At 41.2% G+C, this 16,689-nt stretch overlaps 1 protein-coding gene across 1 annotated transcript in view; it reads right to left on the reverse strand.

The window, feature by feature from the left end:
- Positions 1-1,290: 1,290 nt before the first annotated feature.
- AHCYL1 (adenosylhomocysteinase like 1) overlaps positions 1,291-16,689 on the reverse strand; it is a 40,957-nt gene continuing 25,558 nt past the window's right edge. The window contains exons 2-17 of the mRNA XM_043460390.1: positions 16,334-16,445; positions 14,013-14,156; positions 12,563-12,663; positions 12,056-12,158; positions 10,361-10,455; positions 9,672-9,778; positions 8,736-8,852; positions 8,418-8,481; positions 7,288-7,376; positions 6,881-6,951; positions 6,210-6,304; positions 6,032-6,130; positions 5,564-5,632; positions 5,043-5,121; positions 3,802-3,922; positions 1,291-3,335 (exon numbers count right to left, since the gene is read on the reverse strand). Of these exons, the coding sequence (XP_043316325.1) occupies positions 3,329-3,335; positions 3,802-3,922; positions 5,043-5,121; positions 5,564-5,632; positions 6,032-6,130; positions 6,210-6,304; positions 6,881-6,951; positions 7,288-7,376; positions 8,418-8,481; positions 8,736-8,852; positions 9,672-9,778; positions 10,361-10,455; positions 12,056-12,158; positions 12,563-12,663; positions 14,013-14,156; positions 16,334-16,445 (1,473 nt within the window). The 3' untranslated portion in view covers positions 1,291-3,328. The remainder of the gene's footprint in view (positions 3,336-3,801; positions 3,923-5,042; positions 5,122-5,563; positions 5,633-6,031; positions 6,131-6,209; positions 6,305-6,880; positions 6,952-7,287; positions 7,377-8,417; positions 8,482-8,735; positions 8,853-9,671; positions 9,779-10,360; positions 10,456-12,055; positions 12,159-12,562; positions 12,664-14,012; positions 14,157-16,333; positions 16,446-16,689) is intronic.

Genomic DNA, 16,689 nt, shown 5'->3' on the forward strand with positions numbered 1-16,689 from the left:
TCTCCAGAGTCCTCACTCCTTTAAGTGGAGAATGTAGTGCTTGAATCTGGATGCTAGGAGCATGCACTGCACTGGAGGAAGAGGGGAACTGCTGCTCCAAGGCTCACTTAGTAGACAGAGCCAGGGAATGTTTGTACATACACCCATTCCCGTTTCTTTATGTTGAAATTCATGAGTTCACACCAAAACCCTGTACCTCCTATTCAAACTCAACACTAGAGTTTGTTCTAGTCTTTTCCCTTTCTGATAACAACTCCTCTAAAAATCAGAGAGCTGGCTTCCATTATCCTTAGTATTTCTTCAGTTTAATCGAGTTCCCTTTTCCTACACAATCCAACATTGCCATCCATTTCCTGCATGGATGTCCTCCCCATCCCAAGTGTAAGAAGACTCCCAGAACTAGGCCACATCCCAGCTCTCACCCACACATTCCAGGCTGGGAACCCATTTGGGATGGCAGCCCTACCTAATGTTGAACTGTGGGTAAAGGAAGAGATCCTGGTTTTCACTGATGTATCCCAAATATCTAAAACAGTTCCTAGCACATGGAAAGCAATACAAGACACTTTGAAGAATTAATTTTATAAAACTGCACAGTCAACAGTTCATTTAAATTCTTTATATTCAAATACTTAACTTCCAAATATTTTCCCATTATAATAGATAAACTTTTTATAAAGTTATCAAACAGATTCAGGAAACAGTTTTTTAAAAAGTTTCACTCTAGGCAATGTGAAGTTTATCTTATATTTGGATTTATGTGCATGGATAAAACCTTGCAGAACTAAAAACACTCATTTTACCAATCTGTACTGCAAACATCAACATTGTTTGGGGTCAGTTTAATAAAATAGAAAAGGTATTACTTTTGAACAATATTAACAGATACACTGTTAAATCAGAAAATATGGAGACTACTTCAGAGATGGATACAGGTATGGTGTGGGGTGGGGATGGGCTAAAACTTACATAACTTTGGAGGCATTTTTTAAGAATTAGGTACAGGGTCTTATGAAGGGGACTGTGTACCTGAGGAGGCCTGAATTTTAGGCAGCAAGTTGAAGGAACGAAGTTAGAGTCAAAGTGTTCAGACCCAATGCTGGGCACAGAGCAGAAACAAAATTTAAGATATTACTGAGGAACTCTGCATCTAGCCTGTTCCTCTACATACTAGGTCCTAAAAAATCTCTCTTAGATATTGCTGACTGACTCATGACTTGTCTCATCTTGGAAAATAGATTCTAAATGAAGGTGTTGTTCAACCAAGAATGACACAGGATTCCAATGAGGTCTTATCATTTTAATTGACTTTAATGATTATTGCTCATCTGCAAGGATTAATATTGCATTCATTAAAAATCATTCAATACAAAATAAACTTGTTCCTCCTAAGTTGCTCTCCACATGCTCCCTCTGATGCCAGACATCTTCCCACAGTGTCCTTTGTTACATGGCTTGACAGAGACGGAGCCCTTACCGAGTATTCCTATGGACACAGTAATAGATATGGGAGCAGGGGGCAAGCCAGAGGGCAGCAGGACCTGAGCCCCTTCCCTCCAGCAGAGCTGACATGATGGATACCACTGTTGGCCAGGTTATCTCCCCTAAAGGATGTGCTGTTCTGATTGGCTGGTTAAATGCCCTGGGAAAAGGGCTTGAACTGTTAGCATCTACAGAGAAGAAAGCATGGTTGCACTGGCAAGGAGTGGGAAGGGGCAGGGTGGGGAGAAAAAGGAAAGGGAAAAAATTTTTGGCAAGATCACTGTCCCCTGATAGGAAGTCACAGGGTGGAAGCTTTCCTTTCTTATATTTCTGTTTTTAATTAATGCCTGTCTCTCTGATCAATGGCAATAGGGAAATGAAAATTTCTAGTATCTAGCACTAATGCCTGACCCAACTTTGAAGGATCACAAGCTAGAACAAGTTGAGGATTTAGAATCCTGGATAATTATGCACTTAAAGCTCATGAGCATAGAGCTCGTCTGACCATGCAGAAATGCTGGTAAGCAGGGTTCATGGCAGGGGAATACATCATCTCGCTGATCTCTGAGAGCGCCTCTCTGGGGATTCTTAGAGAGCGTGAGCCAGGACATACTGATTACTCTATGCACAAACTGCCCTTTGAGGTCTCAGTTCACACATCTTCTGTGTCACGTGTAAATCAAAAGTGGTACTGCTTCTGTAAAACTAAAGTTATATGGGGCCTAATGTCCCAGACAAGTTAAACAGAGCTAATTTCCCTCGCCCTGGCCCAATTTAGCCTTCCTCCTCCCATCCACACCTACCTCCCTTTAAATATTTTAAACTGCAGAAGCACAGCTGATCAGAAATTTGCTCTTAAAGAGAGTTCAGTGCTATATACTAACTAATGACTCAAGAAATTTGCTTCCAGCACAAGCTGATGGGCAGAGCTGATAAAATCCGCTATTATGGCCCCAGTTCATTGATGCTATGAACTATGGGCTAGAAACTGGGATTATCAGAGTTTGAAATCAGCATTTCTCTAGACTCAACTCTGTACTTTTAGCTCCAAAGGTTCAAAAGATAAATTGATAACAACTAATCACTCAAGCAGCTCCTCAATATTAAGACTAAACATTTTTCTTACTTAAAAAAAAAAACCCTAAAACAAAAACAGAAATAAATGCTAGGGGACAAAATTCAACTTAACAGAATAGTCTGGTTGAAAATCTGGAAAATGAGAGGGTCTGGTGGGAGTGGAGGAAGGGCTGTACTAAATCCAAGTGGGCCTACTGGGTCTTAACAAGCAACGCTCACTAGTATACGTCTCCGAACCAAACATACCACCTTTACACAGGAAACAGGGCTTGGAACATCTAGGGGAAATTAACATGCACCACCTACGTCTAACCTACCTGCCTGGTAGGTGCCATCCCTGCTCCTCTGAAGAAGTGAAAGAGTACTGATTCCAGCAGCTGAGAAATGGGCTCTTTTAAGGCAATTTAGACATTGCAGATTGTTCCACACAGACGGTACCTTAGCATCTCCTGTTAATAAGGTACCCAATTAAGACTATTAAGTCCCCAGAAATGGAAAAGAAAGGACCACCTTTCTGGGCTGGGAGAGTAAAATCCTTCTTTAGTGACTAGGGTGAGAAACCTTTAATCTCAGTTTCATCTAAAGAGCCATGAAGCAAGTTCCTGTGTGGTCTGTAGAACTTGGATAATGAGATGAAAAAAACAAGAAAGAAATTATAGGAAAAAAAAATCAAAAGGAAAGGATTAGGAAGAAAATAAAAGTTATCTTAAAAAATATTTCTTTTAGAATTGTGTGGTTCATGTGTTCTGGTCCTTGGTAATATGGTCCATTAGTATCTGTAAAGAAAGAGTGACTGGTTAGCACTTGTGTCTTCCACATGAGAGTTCCAAGAGAAGAATCAAAAATCAGGCCAGGGATTCCTGCAGTCATTCCCCAGGATTTCCAACAATGCCATCTCTAGCTTTCTCTCCTACTCCCTAATAAGTCAGTGATTTTCAATGTGACAATATGTTAAAATAATCTGAAGACATTTTACAAAATAAGCCTGGGCCCCATTCTAGACTAAATCTATCAGAATCTCTGTGGGGGAGGTTCAAGCTCCAAAATTTTAGAATTTTTTTTTATATCTTCTTTTTACTGACTTCTTTACATCTACTACTAGATAAATAATTTCTCTGTTTGCTTTTTAGTGTGGGGGCAGAGTTCTTGTACATTTTAAAATCAGCTATAATACTATTTAGAAAAGTCTGCTTGGCATTATATCAGGGAGAATATCTTTTCATTTACTTTCCCCCAAATTACCTGTAATAATTGGGTTTGAATGGCCCATTTTTGTTGAGTCCCAGATATTTTGCTTGGTCATCTGTCAGCTCTGTCAGGTGGGCATCAAATGATGGCAGGTGCAAGCTGGCAACGTACTCATCTAAGAAGAACAAAGCAGCAGGGAGCAGACTCCATTTAAATTATGCCTCTCAGGGTATAACCTCCCATTATTTCATCTGAAGCTTTCTGAGAGAGAGGACAAGCTTGGAATAACCCTGAAAGAATCTAACTTGGAATATCTGCCTAATTAAAAAACCACTCAAGGTTGTCTTTAAGGTATCTTTCAGTACAACCAGAACGTATTAGGAAAGCCATTTGCCAGGGTGACAAAATACGGCAACTTGCACCCTCCATTCTTCTCTGGTAAAGCTTTTGGGTTTACCTCAATGGCCAACATACCACGTACTACCCTCACCTTCCTGCAACAAATTCCTTAGCTGAATTATAGTCAAATTCTGAATCAAGGTGGATCCTAGTAAGCTCAAAAGAGTTAAGTCATCAACACTTACTTAGAGTAAGATCCATTACGGCCTCAAATCTTTGGATTATGGATTTCTAAGGCAGCTGGCACAACTATATTAGTTTTCCATAGATAAGCTTCCTGGGCTTTTACCTTTATGAATATGAATTAAAAACCAAAAAGCAATCTGAGGTAAGCTGCTGGAGGGGACAAAACCAAGGTGGTTTTCAGCTTTAAGAGGACAGGGGTTTGGGCTGACGAATGAGAGGGGAGATTGGCATCCTATCTGGAAAGGTAAGGATCTAATGTGTTAGATGTATTATGTCATGTGAATACAGCACTGCTGACTGCTGCAATGACAGGAGACTGTTTGTATGTCTCATACAGGATGGACAATAAAACCTAGACTTGGTTTCTGTTTCTTCCATTTTGGTCCCTGGCTGTAATCAGTGGTAGTTAAGTTTACTAAACTTCATAAACTACTTGGGATAAGAGCGTCTACCCTAAACCACTGTGCTAAAGCACCTTTACTCATTAGCTGTATTTCTTGCTACAATTTTGCAATGGATGTATTCTCAACTTACTGATAAAGAAACTGAGGTTCATGGAGATTAGAACTTGTCCTGAGGTCCGAAAACCATTAAGTGCCAGAAGAGGGATTATAATCCTGACTCTAAATCCAATGCTTTTCATGATACTCATTTTACCAAACCACGCAACAGTCTAGGGACCAACACAGGTTTCTACTGTCTTCACTCACCCATTTTCTTAGGGAGCAAGTATACATCTTGTTTGTATCGTCCCTCAGGCGCATTATAGAGTTCTATCAGTGCCAAAGCCTAAGGCAGGAAAAGTGGGTCAGAAAACACAGAAACAGTTCTTAGGGACATTAAAATAAAACTAGGTTTAACAAGGTCCTGGGGTAAGTACTCAGTGAACTACCACAGTGGCAGCACCCAGGACGTCGACTGTAATAAACACCAGCACACATCATAAGAGGATTTATTGGTGCTTTTGTTTAGGTCCTAATAAAAGAACAGACTAAACACAACTAAGCTGGAACACTGTATTCCTAATGAAAATAGTTAACGCAAAGGAACACAAACACTGACTCTAACTAATGATTATTTTCTATACTTGAGAAAGCCTAAATCTTTACAACTTGTAACTTGAAGAAAACAGGCTGCTAAGAACATAGGAGGCCACGCTCTCACTGGAACTCGGATCCAGGCCCAGATCCAGTCATCTCAGTGCGGGCTAGGCTGACATTTGGTCACGTACCTGTGTTGTAGCTGTGATGGACAGAACAAAGGTGGGAACCGTGGAGCAGCTCAGGTTGAGCAGACGACCCTGAAATGTGGGAACAGAGCCCTGGGGTGAGTTGTGTGACCCCTGTCCCATCTCGAAAGCCACACAAATGCAGGAAAGGACTTTATACCCCTCTCGACTCAGCTGGTAGAGGAAGAAGTACAGTTACAAATCAGGACTCTAGGTTTTATCTTATTTTCTGTAAGTCCACCTGAGTCTGACACACTAAGGAATCAGTTGTGGTCAGGAAGTAGTGTGTTGTTTAGTAAAAAGTAGATACTTTTTGAGTGATTCTATTTTGGGGACCAGACTATATTTGAGAAATATACTTCCATCCAAAGATAGAGCTCAGGGAAAAACTGGCCGAACGTGTTTACCCCGCCACCCCTCCCCGGGGGCTAAGCCCACTGCCGCGCGGCCCAAACCCTTCAGGATGTGCACCTCTGCCAGAAGGACGACACGTTTGCCGTCCGGCCAGATGACATGATCCACCTGAGAACGTACTCGCTCCCACGTCAGCTCAGGAGTGCGGAGGCTGGTCTGAAAGGAAGAGAGCGAAGCTGACTGGCTATAATGGAAGAAGGGAAAAAGGTCTAGCAACAGGTAAGAGAAACCTTACCACATCAATTTCTGTGTTTGAGTGGCCCATATTGCATACGATACAACTGTTTTTCATGCGATCCAAATGCTCCCGTGTCACTACATTCTTATTTCCTAAAAGTAAAACAGAGTAGCTGAGGAAAGAGATCCTGTGGGGGAAAGGTACTGACTTTCAGTTAAAACATGGGAAAGAGAACTCCTGGCACTAAAGAGCATGTGAGGAAAGACATGTGTGTTGCATAACAGCTCTTTAAGGTTCAGTTATTTCCTTTTAAGATCAAGCAGTACATAAAGACATCAAGAAAAAGGGCTCTTTGTTCCAGAAAATATGTTAAGGTTCTGACTGCTTACTCTAGTTCTCAGACTTTTATGTAGGACACAGGTCTTACTTACTTTATATAAAAGTCAACTAGATCACATTCAAGATTTAACCTCAGTTAATACTCTTTCATGTACACCAAAGCACTGCTGGGCTTCCCTGATAGCTGAGACAGTAAAGAAATTCCCTGCAGTGCAGGAGACCTGGGTTCCATCCCTGGGTCGGGAAGATCCCCTGGAGAAGGGAATGGCTATCCACTCTAGTATTCTTGCCTAGAGAATTCCCGGACAGAAGAGCCTAGCAGGTTACAGTCATGGGGTTACAGAGAGTCAGACATGACTGAGTGACTAACACAAAGCTCTGACACTCACCTGTGCAAGTTATTACAACATCAACTTGCCGGATGACTTCATTTAGCTTTACCACCCTGAACCCATCCATGCTGGAAGAAAAGAAAGGAATACTATGAGCAAAAGTGGGACAGAAGCTGGTCACAAAATGAGGCAAATCTGTTTCTGAAGTAGGGCTACCTCACTGGAATGATAAGTGATAAGCTGTGCTAAAATATACACACTGGCCCCTTCAAACTCCCCAAGGTTCCATCCAGGAAGGGAAAATACCAAGAAGCTCTATGAGTGCTCTATGATTACAATGGAGAGAACAGAGCAATTATAGCTGTCTCCTTCTTTGAGGAATTTTCCCAGTACAATCAATCACAAACTCTTGGAAATATAAAGTACCTGGAGTGAATCTAATGGTATGACCACTCTGTTCTTACCAGGCCTGCAGCGCACAGATGGGGTCAATTTCCGTGATGTAGACAATTGCTCCAAGGGCCTTGAGGGCAGCACAGCAGCCCTTTCCCACCTGCAGATGTAAAACAGAGTCAGGTCCACTAAGGCGTGGGTATTTAGGATGGGTTTCCCTGATGGCTCAGCGGTAAAGGATCCACCTGCAATGCAGGAGGCGCAGGTTCGATCCCTGGTTTGTGAGATTCCCCTGGAGTAGGAAATGGCAACGCATTTCAGTCCTCTTGCTGGAGAAGAGGATGGCTATCCACGCCTGTACTCCTGCCTGAATATCCCAGGGACACAGGAGCCTGGTGGGCTACAGTCCAAAGGGCTGGACACGACTGAGTAACTGAGCAGAGCACACACACACATTTGGGCAGGCAGGCTCTCTGGGAGATGGGAATTAACCTCCTCGAACCCATCAATCATCTAGCAAATCCTGGCAAAGACGCTTCAATCCAAGCAGAGGAGAAACTGATCCTAATTATATTGTGATCAGAGAAGTGATTTTACCAGACATTTCATAGCAAAGGCTAGAGACTGGGACAGTAAAAGAGATAAAGGAAATAAAAGTATCACCATCAGGGAAACGAGACCAAGGAAGAGCAGCCTGGTCTGAAGGTTACCTTCAGATTCTTATTCTAGGAAAACTTGATTAACTGTCACTTGAGAAGTATCTAACTCAAGACAGTCTAGCAGCTCAGGAACTTCTGTGGATCATTGCTTATGACAATAAATATAACCTCATCATCTGTTCTAGTTTAGAGATAATCAACTATAGGTCACTTCAGATTCTACCCTTCACTGGCCACCTGTGGAGCCAAAATGCTACATATTTAACTCGAGTTAAGTCTCATAAAAGGTTACTGTTATAACTGGGGGGAAATGATGCCAACATTCCATATCATAAGACAAAGTGGTGCAATCTGAAAACTCAATTCATTCCATATGTCTGTATTTGTGTGAATAAAGGACTTTTGCTACAATTTTGAGATACTTTATCTAAAAGCATATTCTAAACTCTTTATCAGTACTCTACACTGACAACACAAATCTCCTTCACTCAACATTTGTAACAAGCCCGTGAAAAGGCAGACACTGAGGCCCAGCTACTTACCTCACCATAGCCACACACTACCACTTGTTTCCCACCAAACATTACATCTGTGGTCCTCTTCAGGCTGTGGAAACAGACAAGGGCTCAACTCAAACATTATCAGCTGAAACACAGTCCCTCTGAAAGTAAGTGTGGCGCAGCTCCCCATGAAAACTTCAACTAGAAGCTGGTTGGGCTCATATGAGATAGAACCCCTCTAACAAACTTTTAAAGCCACTGGAAGACCAGGGGGCAAAACTGGAATGATATCAGACTAACATTACAACCCAACCCAAATTTATCTCCTACAAATATGAATAATTATACATTTCAACCTACCCATCCAAAATGGATTCTCGGCAGCAGTATAAGTTATCAAACTTCTGTTTGGTAACAGAATCATTGACGTTCATGGCTGGAACACAGAGCTTCCCAGCTTTGGAGAGCTGATACAGCCTAAAGGGAGAAGAAAGCCACAAAAACAAAAACAAAGTTAGCTGGTAAAACACAGTAACTGGCAAAGTCTGCCTAATTCTCTTCAAGCTCTGTGCTGCCCTCCCCAGTCTTATTTTTTGCCCAAGAATATCAGTAAACAAGGTATTTCCTTGTTATCCCTCCTCATGTCTTTTCATTTTCTCTTCCCCAACCCCCACTACTTTTTTTGGAAGGAATAAAACCAATCTTTCAATTTAAGAAATTTACTTCTCTTCCATAAAAGGGGATATAGTTCCTTAGACCAAGCATTTTCTCAATCTTTAAAAAAACAAACAAACCCACGCCTACTTCTGATAAAGATTATCAATGATTCTGATGTGGTTCCGTGCGTGTGTGTGTTTAAGCATATGCAAGGTACCCCCAAATGAGAAATACTCTCTCAGGTATTTTTTAGGTATTACAACAAGCAAATCATATTTTGCCCAGGTTTATTTTTTATAATATGTATAACATGTAGTTTTACAATAGATTTTTAAATTTCAAATATAAAAGTATAATCTAAAATTGAATACAGTTTTTCAAGATATACTCGCTCCCTACCTCCTAGCACTGATTGGGAATCACAGTGAATAAACAGGTGAGAAAACGTCTGAACTAGAATCTGAAATAATTTCTTTTAGGGTCTCCCTGATTTTTTAAAGGTAAAAACTCAAAAGTGTTATCTAATGAAAATACTCCCATTTAAGTTACAAGTCTGAAACACAGCCCTAAAGCCTAAAAGAGACCAGAAGAATCTGCTGAGGCAAGGACACAAGGGGCAGCTACTCCAGAATCTGTTACCTGTGAACACCAGTCACGCTCTCTTCCACAATGCCTCGGATCTTCTTAAACACGTTTGGATACTTCTTATAAACCCAGTGGGTTAAGTCTCCCCCATCATCCAGGATCTATAGAACAGCCAGAAGACTTCTATGGGCATTCAGGCTGCTAGAGCTGGGGGGAACTTTGAACCCACTTTCTGCACTAGTAAGAGAGCCCTATATGTTTTGGAAGAGCACTTCTCAGAGCTCCTTAGAGCAGGTTTAGATAGTGGAAACACAGTCAAATTTGTTGGTGTAAAATGGTTAAAAGGATTCCTAAGTTTGTTCTAGGCTATAATGAAGAGTAGCAGTAGGCTAATCACAGACTCATTTTCAGTCTAGAGCCCTGAAATACAGCCCCTTGGAACACAAAAGGAGAGCTGGGGCAGGGAGGAAAGAAACCATAATTCTACTCCACAGAGATACCATATCATGTTCTTCTCTATCATTCTGCTGTGTTTGAGCCACATGTGTTCAGTTGGTCTTACCCTTCCCCCGCCTTTCCATTCAGTACTGAGACCCATTTTGAAAAGGTATCAAGCTAACCACTTTGGCAACAAAGTAAGTGTGTAAGACCAAACATCCAAAACATATTTAGGGAACCATGCTTTGAGGGAAAAAAGGAAAGAAATCCATTGTCAAGAGTATAGGATGAATATGCATTATTACCATATTGGCTTGCCACCCATCCATGTTCACACAGCGGTCAATACACCACCAGAAGTCATCTTCTGACTCGCCCTTCCAAGCAAACACTGCAACTCCTGTAGAGATGAAAACATATCAGCTGATTCCTCCTTTGGGGACTGTCCTATCCCAACATCTCTGAGACCTGAAGAGAAAAAGGCTACGGAAATTATTCTGGAAAGGAAACAACTTACGAAGGGCAGAAAGTTAAGGGAGCATCTTTAGTCCAGAAATCAGGCAAGAATTTAAGGGATTTTTATTTTTAAAAGTATTTTAGAACCTTAACATGTTATTCTCTTTGGTCAAATTTTTCTTTTGAATGATTTATTTATTTTTGGCCGTGCTGGGTCTCCGTTGCTGCATGGGCTTTTCTCCAGCTGTGGCGAGCAGGGACTACTCTACTTGCAGGCGTGTGGGCTTCTCATTGTGGTGGTTTCTCTCGTTTTGGAGTATGGGTTCTAGAGCACACAGGCTTCAGTACTTGAGCACATGGGCTCAGTAGTTGCGGCTCCTGGGCTCTAGAGCACAGGCTCAACGTTGAGGCGCACGGGCTTAGCTGCTCCGTGGCATGTGGGATCTTCCTGGATCAGGGACCAAGCCCATGTCTCCTGTATTGGCAGGTGGATTCTTTACCACTGAGCCATCAGGCAAGCCCCTCTTTGGTCATTTTTTATATGCAACTTTCTTCTAAGGAGATAAAATGAAGCAGGAATCCAAATGAAGTTGTTCATTACATTGCTTATGTTAGCAAATATCTTGAAACAACCTAAATGTTCAACATTAGGAAAATAGTGAAGTAAAAATCACATGGTCACATGACTGTTATAAATGATATGGTCAAATTTTTGAAAGACATGGAAACTACTTCTGAAAATGTTATATTTAGGTTATAAAATTGGATACATACTGAGACTTATTTCATCTCTGTAAAAAGTGAACAGAAAAAATGAGAAATATGATAATATATTTATCATATATCATGATAATATATGATAATAAAAAAAGGAGATAATATATTATCTCTGTGTAGTAGGATTTTAGGTTTCTTTGGGAACCTCTAAAATTTTCTGCAATAAACATCTGAAAAGAGTAAAGAAGAAAAACAAAAGTGAGATACAGTTGCTTTCTGAGGATCAAAGGAAAGTGGAAGACCCTTAAAAAAACTTCAGAGTGATTTTCCTTTGAACATTTTAACAATAAAAATTGTTTTATGTTTAACTAACTCATAACTAGTTCATATATTTTCAGTGCAATACTGAACACCAAATTATCTAATGAACTATCAGATCTAATGAACACAAGGTACTTCTTGTGTCCTCTCAAAAGTGATGAAACTTTTGTGAAAGGAGACCAGCTGAGCTCATACTCATATAGCTCACATAGTTTAAAGTTCTTATTCATTTAACATTAGAATTAGGCATTTCTCCACATATTAGATTCTTTACAAAGACCACTTTTTAAAAAAGTGAATGTGTACAAAGATCATTTTAAATGACTATATAATGTTCCACTATGGATCTGGATCTTCACTGTCCATTTCCTTCCTTTTGACATTTTTTATTACCCTCTACATTTTATAGCTCCGAGACATACATGACAGTAAAGATAATTCTGGTATGTAAAAATGATGTTTGGATATTTACTTTGAGGTAAACAGTGGACAAAAGCTGAACTTACCAGCCTCAGCCAGCGCTGCAGCCACCTCATTCTGAGTGGAGTAGATGTTGCAGGCAGACCAACGGCACTGAGCCCCCAGGGCGCAGAGTGTCTCAATCAACACCTGTGCAGATGTATAAAGAGAGGGTGAGGAAGGCGGCCAGGCAGGAGTGCTGACTAACAGAACAATACCTAGGAACTCAGTGGCAACAGGCGCAACACTGGCAAATAACAACAGGGTGTAATCCACTACTTAATGCACCAGAATCTACCTTGACCCAAAACAGGTAATCTTAGTAACATATTTATAGCTATCATATTTTGCAAATCTAGATCTCCCTAAGGCAGGTTTGTTAAAAGTAAGTTATACAATCAAAGTAGAAAACCTCGTTATAATGTAACTGGAAGGTCCAGTTAATAGTTAGCATTTGGAAGTTAGATAGGGAAGGAAAAGCAAGTAAAAAAAAATCACCACGCCCCTCCTCAACCCACCACCAGAAGTCCATCATTTTCTCCCAACAAACTCACCGCTGTCTGGGCTGTGATGTGTGTACAGCCCACTATTTTAGCACCAGCCAAGGGCTTCTCCCCCTGAGCACGTTTCCTGAGTGAAATCAGAGCAGACATGTCTGTGAAAGAACAGAGGATTTGAGCTAGGTCTGCACTAGTGAGATCATTAATTTCTGCCCCAGCAACATCTAGGGCTGAGATATGGTGCGGTAAGGGAGAAAAACTATTTTTCTTTTTTGGCCTTGCCACACAGTTTGTGGAACTTTAGTTCCCCAATCAGGGACTGAACCTGAGCCCTTGTCAGTGAGAGCACAGAGTACTAACCACTGGACCACCAGGGAATTTCCTCTAAGCATATTTATTTGATGTCTGGCAGCTTCAACTGTAGAACATGAGCAGGGAGCTGTCATCCAACTACCTGGAATTTCTCTCTTCCTCTACTATTTCAGACTTATATGTAGAGGGCTTGAAAGTGAAAAGTGAAAGTGTTAGTCACTCAGTTGTGTCTGACTCTTTGTGACCCCATGGACTGCAGCCCGTCATACTCTTCTGTCCATGGGATTTCCCAGGCAAGAATACTGGAGTGGATAGCCATTCCCTTCTCCAGGGGGATCTTCCCAACCCAGGGATCAAACCCAGGTATCCTGCATTACAGGCAGATTCTTTACCATCTGAGCCACCAGGGAAGCCCATAGAGGGTTTATATGTAGTCAAATTCTCAGAAGTGGAAGGTGAGTGTCATCCTTCATTTGGGAGAAGAAGGAGTAGTTATGTCACTGGGTAATGGATTATACAGAGTAAAATCATCATATCTGGAAGAAAGACCTTGCATCAGCAGAAGCCACTTGCTTCTATTCACCTATGCAGTCTAATCCTATCCGTCGGTTTTTTTGAGTTCTGTACTCCCACCCAGTATAGAACATGTCTCCAGTGTGATAAAAAAGTAAAGAGACATTATTTTGAGTGGGGCTGGGTAGAGAAACCAAGATTTAACTGATTGTCAAATTATTTTTACTCTTGATCCAGCAGAGGGTGCTTAGGATCAAAGACCAAAAGAGACCCTAGGTCACCACATCCTTAGCTGAAAACCCTCCCAACATTTGCTACTTCTGGGAAATCTGGGTCTCTGAGATTGGCAGCGATGGTAGGATCCCGCAGAACTAACCACTATGTACTGATCCAGGATTTGCTGACTCTGCAAGCAGATCTCTGAATATGGTGTCATGGGGGAGGAAAAGAGAAGCTACTCTGTGTAATTACCACACACTGAGAACAGGAAGCAGCAGAGAGAACAAGAACAAGAATCCTGAGGCTCGAGCTCCATACAGAGAGAGCTGTTTATTTAAAAGTTCAGGATATTGGAGTTTCCCAGGAGACTTTCGTTAGCTTTCAAGTCTTAAATTGTTTGTGCATCCTGATGACCAGCAAGTGCGTTGCTTCTGGTTCCCGACTCACTCCCTTTCTTTACCTTGCTCTGCAATCTCAATCTCCCGGCGTCCAAATTCTGCCTGCTTGATGTTCTTCACACAGAAATTGCTGCTGCCCTTGGAGTTGGTTTGCTGCTTTTCTCGGGGGGAAACCTCATCATCAGAGCTATCTGTGTAGGATGCAGCTAAAGCCAGGAAAGAAAGAAATGAGGGAAGAAAAACCTCAATGGCCCCAACTCCACAGAGTACAGTCCCCAAAGGACTCTCATTTAAGTTAAGCAAACGCTCTTAATTGGAGCCACCTTTTACATCACTCTCCGTTCTACTTCAGGTCTAAGAAATGGTATGAATGAAACTCCTGTAGGTCCTTCAGTGTTGCAGCTCTTTTACACATCCTGATAATTTTGCCATCAGTGCCTGTGATAAGGAGTTATTGATCCCAAAATATGCACCAGCTCATGGGGCACTTGGTCCCAACTGCGACTGGAACCAGACATGGCAAAAATGGAAGAGTAATTTAGGGCATATAAGGAATGCTATTTCTATAGATCACCAGTTCTCAAAGTATTTAAAGCATCTATCAGAATCACATGGACGGTTCACTGAAACACAAAAGGCTAGGTCCCACTGCCAGAAATTCCCATTCGGTAGGTTTCAGGTGGCACCCAGGAATTAACATTTCAAACAAGTTCCCAAGTGCTGCTGATGTTGCTGTTTAGAGGAAAAACTCTGAGAACCATTAATGCAAAAGGATAAAAACAATAAGATAATCTTTTATTACAAAACTTTATAGAGATTTTACATTAGGTTGCACCAAGGAACAGAGAAATGACACAAAAGATAAGCAGCTCTGGTTCTATTGCCAGCCCTGACATCACTCAAGATAGTCAACTTTATAAAAGAAGCCTCACAAAAAGCTAAAAATGTCCTTTCAGATAGATATGCAAGAGGATATATAACAATCGCTTTTTACCTTTCAAATCACTTCTTTTTTTTTTTTTTTTTTTTCAAATCACTTCTTTTCCGCTTTCCTGATCACTGTCTCAGCCAGTATACCAGGTCTCTCAGTGACTGCTACATACACATCCTCCTCTGTCCAGCTAGCACAAACAGTACTAAAGGTTATCTACCCACTAGGACAATTTAACTCTATCACTAAGCTTTTTAAAATGCTCTACTAGGTCCCCATAAAACATGGCCATCAAGATCTTTAAAACTTCCTTAAAGCTTTTGTCACTCATCTCAACGTTCTTTCTCTTATAACTCAATCTTCCAAAATTTTTTCTTTCTTAGCTATAACTAGCCTGCTTGTCACCTATCACTTTTTGTATCTATCTCACTCCAAGACACTTTTTCATTTATGACAGCCATTATATTTGGAACTTTCCCTGCACACACGCCCACAGTGAGTGTGCATATTCACTTCTTTTCGAATGAACTATGTACATACACTACCATTCGTACTTGTCTGCTTATCCTGTCCATGGTGGGACACAGTGTAGTGGCACAGGGCAGATAAAAAGTTTTCAAAAACTGTTTATTTTTTAAAAGTCCTTGTACCTCAAGCCCAGTCCTTAAGTTAATAATACAATGCAAACAAGATTCTGGCAAAAGAGAAGAAATGGTTTTTGGTACAAATTCCTTTGCTGACATTTACAGCAATCTATGACCTTGGGCAAGTCTTTTAATCTTTTAACAATGTTTCCTCAAGTTGAACATTGAGGGGGTTGGATTATATGCCCCATTTCCTCCAGTACTCAAACTAAGATTGTATATCCTTTTCCATGGTAATTTTCTAACATCCTCCTCTGAAGTTGAGAGTGGCACAATTCAAAGCAAAAAAAAAAAAAAAGATTACTTACATAAGGTTAAGATAGAAGAGGAAAACTAAAAAAAGTGAAATACCAATTTTTATTGTGATGATTCACGTAGTTAAAAGGCAAGAAAAAAAATAGGTGGCAGGGTATATCTTAAACAAAGAAATCAGAAATTATGCTTCCAAAGTATACCTCTTTCTCAAGGCCAGCTCTGTCAGCCAAAATGACCTTCTCCCTTCTCAATGTGGGTAGATAAACGTGGGAATGGGAACCAGCCCAGTACTATCAACCACGCACTGGCCACAAACCACAATCAGAAATCATCAGAGGAGGAAAGTCTCAAGACAACAAAAGCTTCTCCAGCTATAAGCCTTGCTGGGAACATTCCCATTGCCACCCGCTAGTTATCAGCTTTGAGCACAAAGATGAGCAGTCCTGACAAGAGGTATTTTCAGATCCTAGATAAGTGAAGAGAACTGGGTAGAGCACTAGCTCAAGGCTCTGGAACAGGGAAGAGAGAGCAGAGAGAACACGTTTACACCTACCTGAACTGTAGCTGTCAGTGGAGGACTGAGAGATAGAGCGAGACAAAGACCGCCGGCCAGTCTTGGTGGGAAATTTGGTGAACTCCTGCATGTCATCAGCAAACTGAATTTGCTATAAGAGGAAGACGAAAAGTTTTAACTTAAAACAAGGACTCTATGAAATGTTTCATTTTTAAAGGCCATACAACGTCTCCCCTAAAAGTTAATGTTATCAAGTGAAAGTGGCTCAGTCGTGTCCGACCCTCATGGACTACAGTCCATGGAATTCTCCAGGCCAGAATACTGGAGTGGGTAGCCTTTCCCTTCTCCAGGGGATCTTCCCAACTGAAGGACAGAACCCGGGTCTCCCGCACTGC

The sequence above is a fragment of the Cervus canadensis genome, chromosome 2 (genome assembly GCF_019320065.1).
Source record: "Cervus canadensis isolate Bull #8, Minnesota chromosome 2, ASM1932006v1, whole genome shotgun sequence".
Classification (NCBI taxonomy): domain Eukaryota; kingdom Metazoa; phylum Chordata; class Mammalia; order Artiodactyla; family Cervidae; genus Cervus; species Cervus canadensis.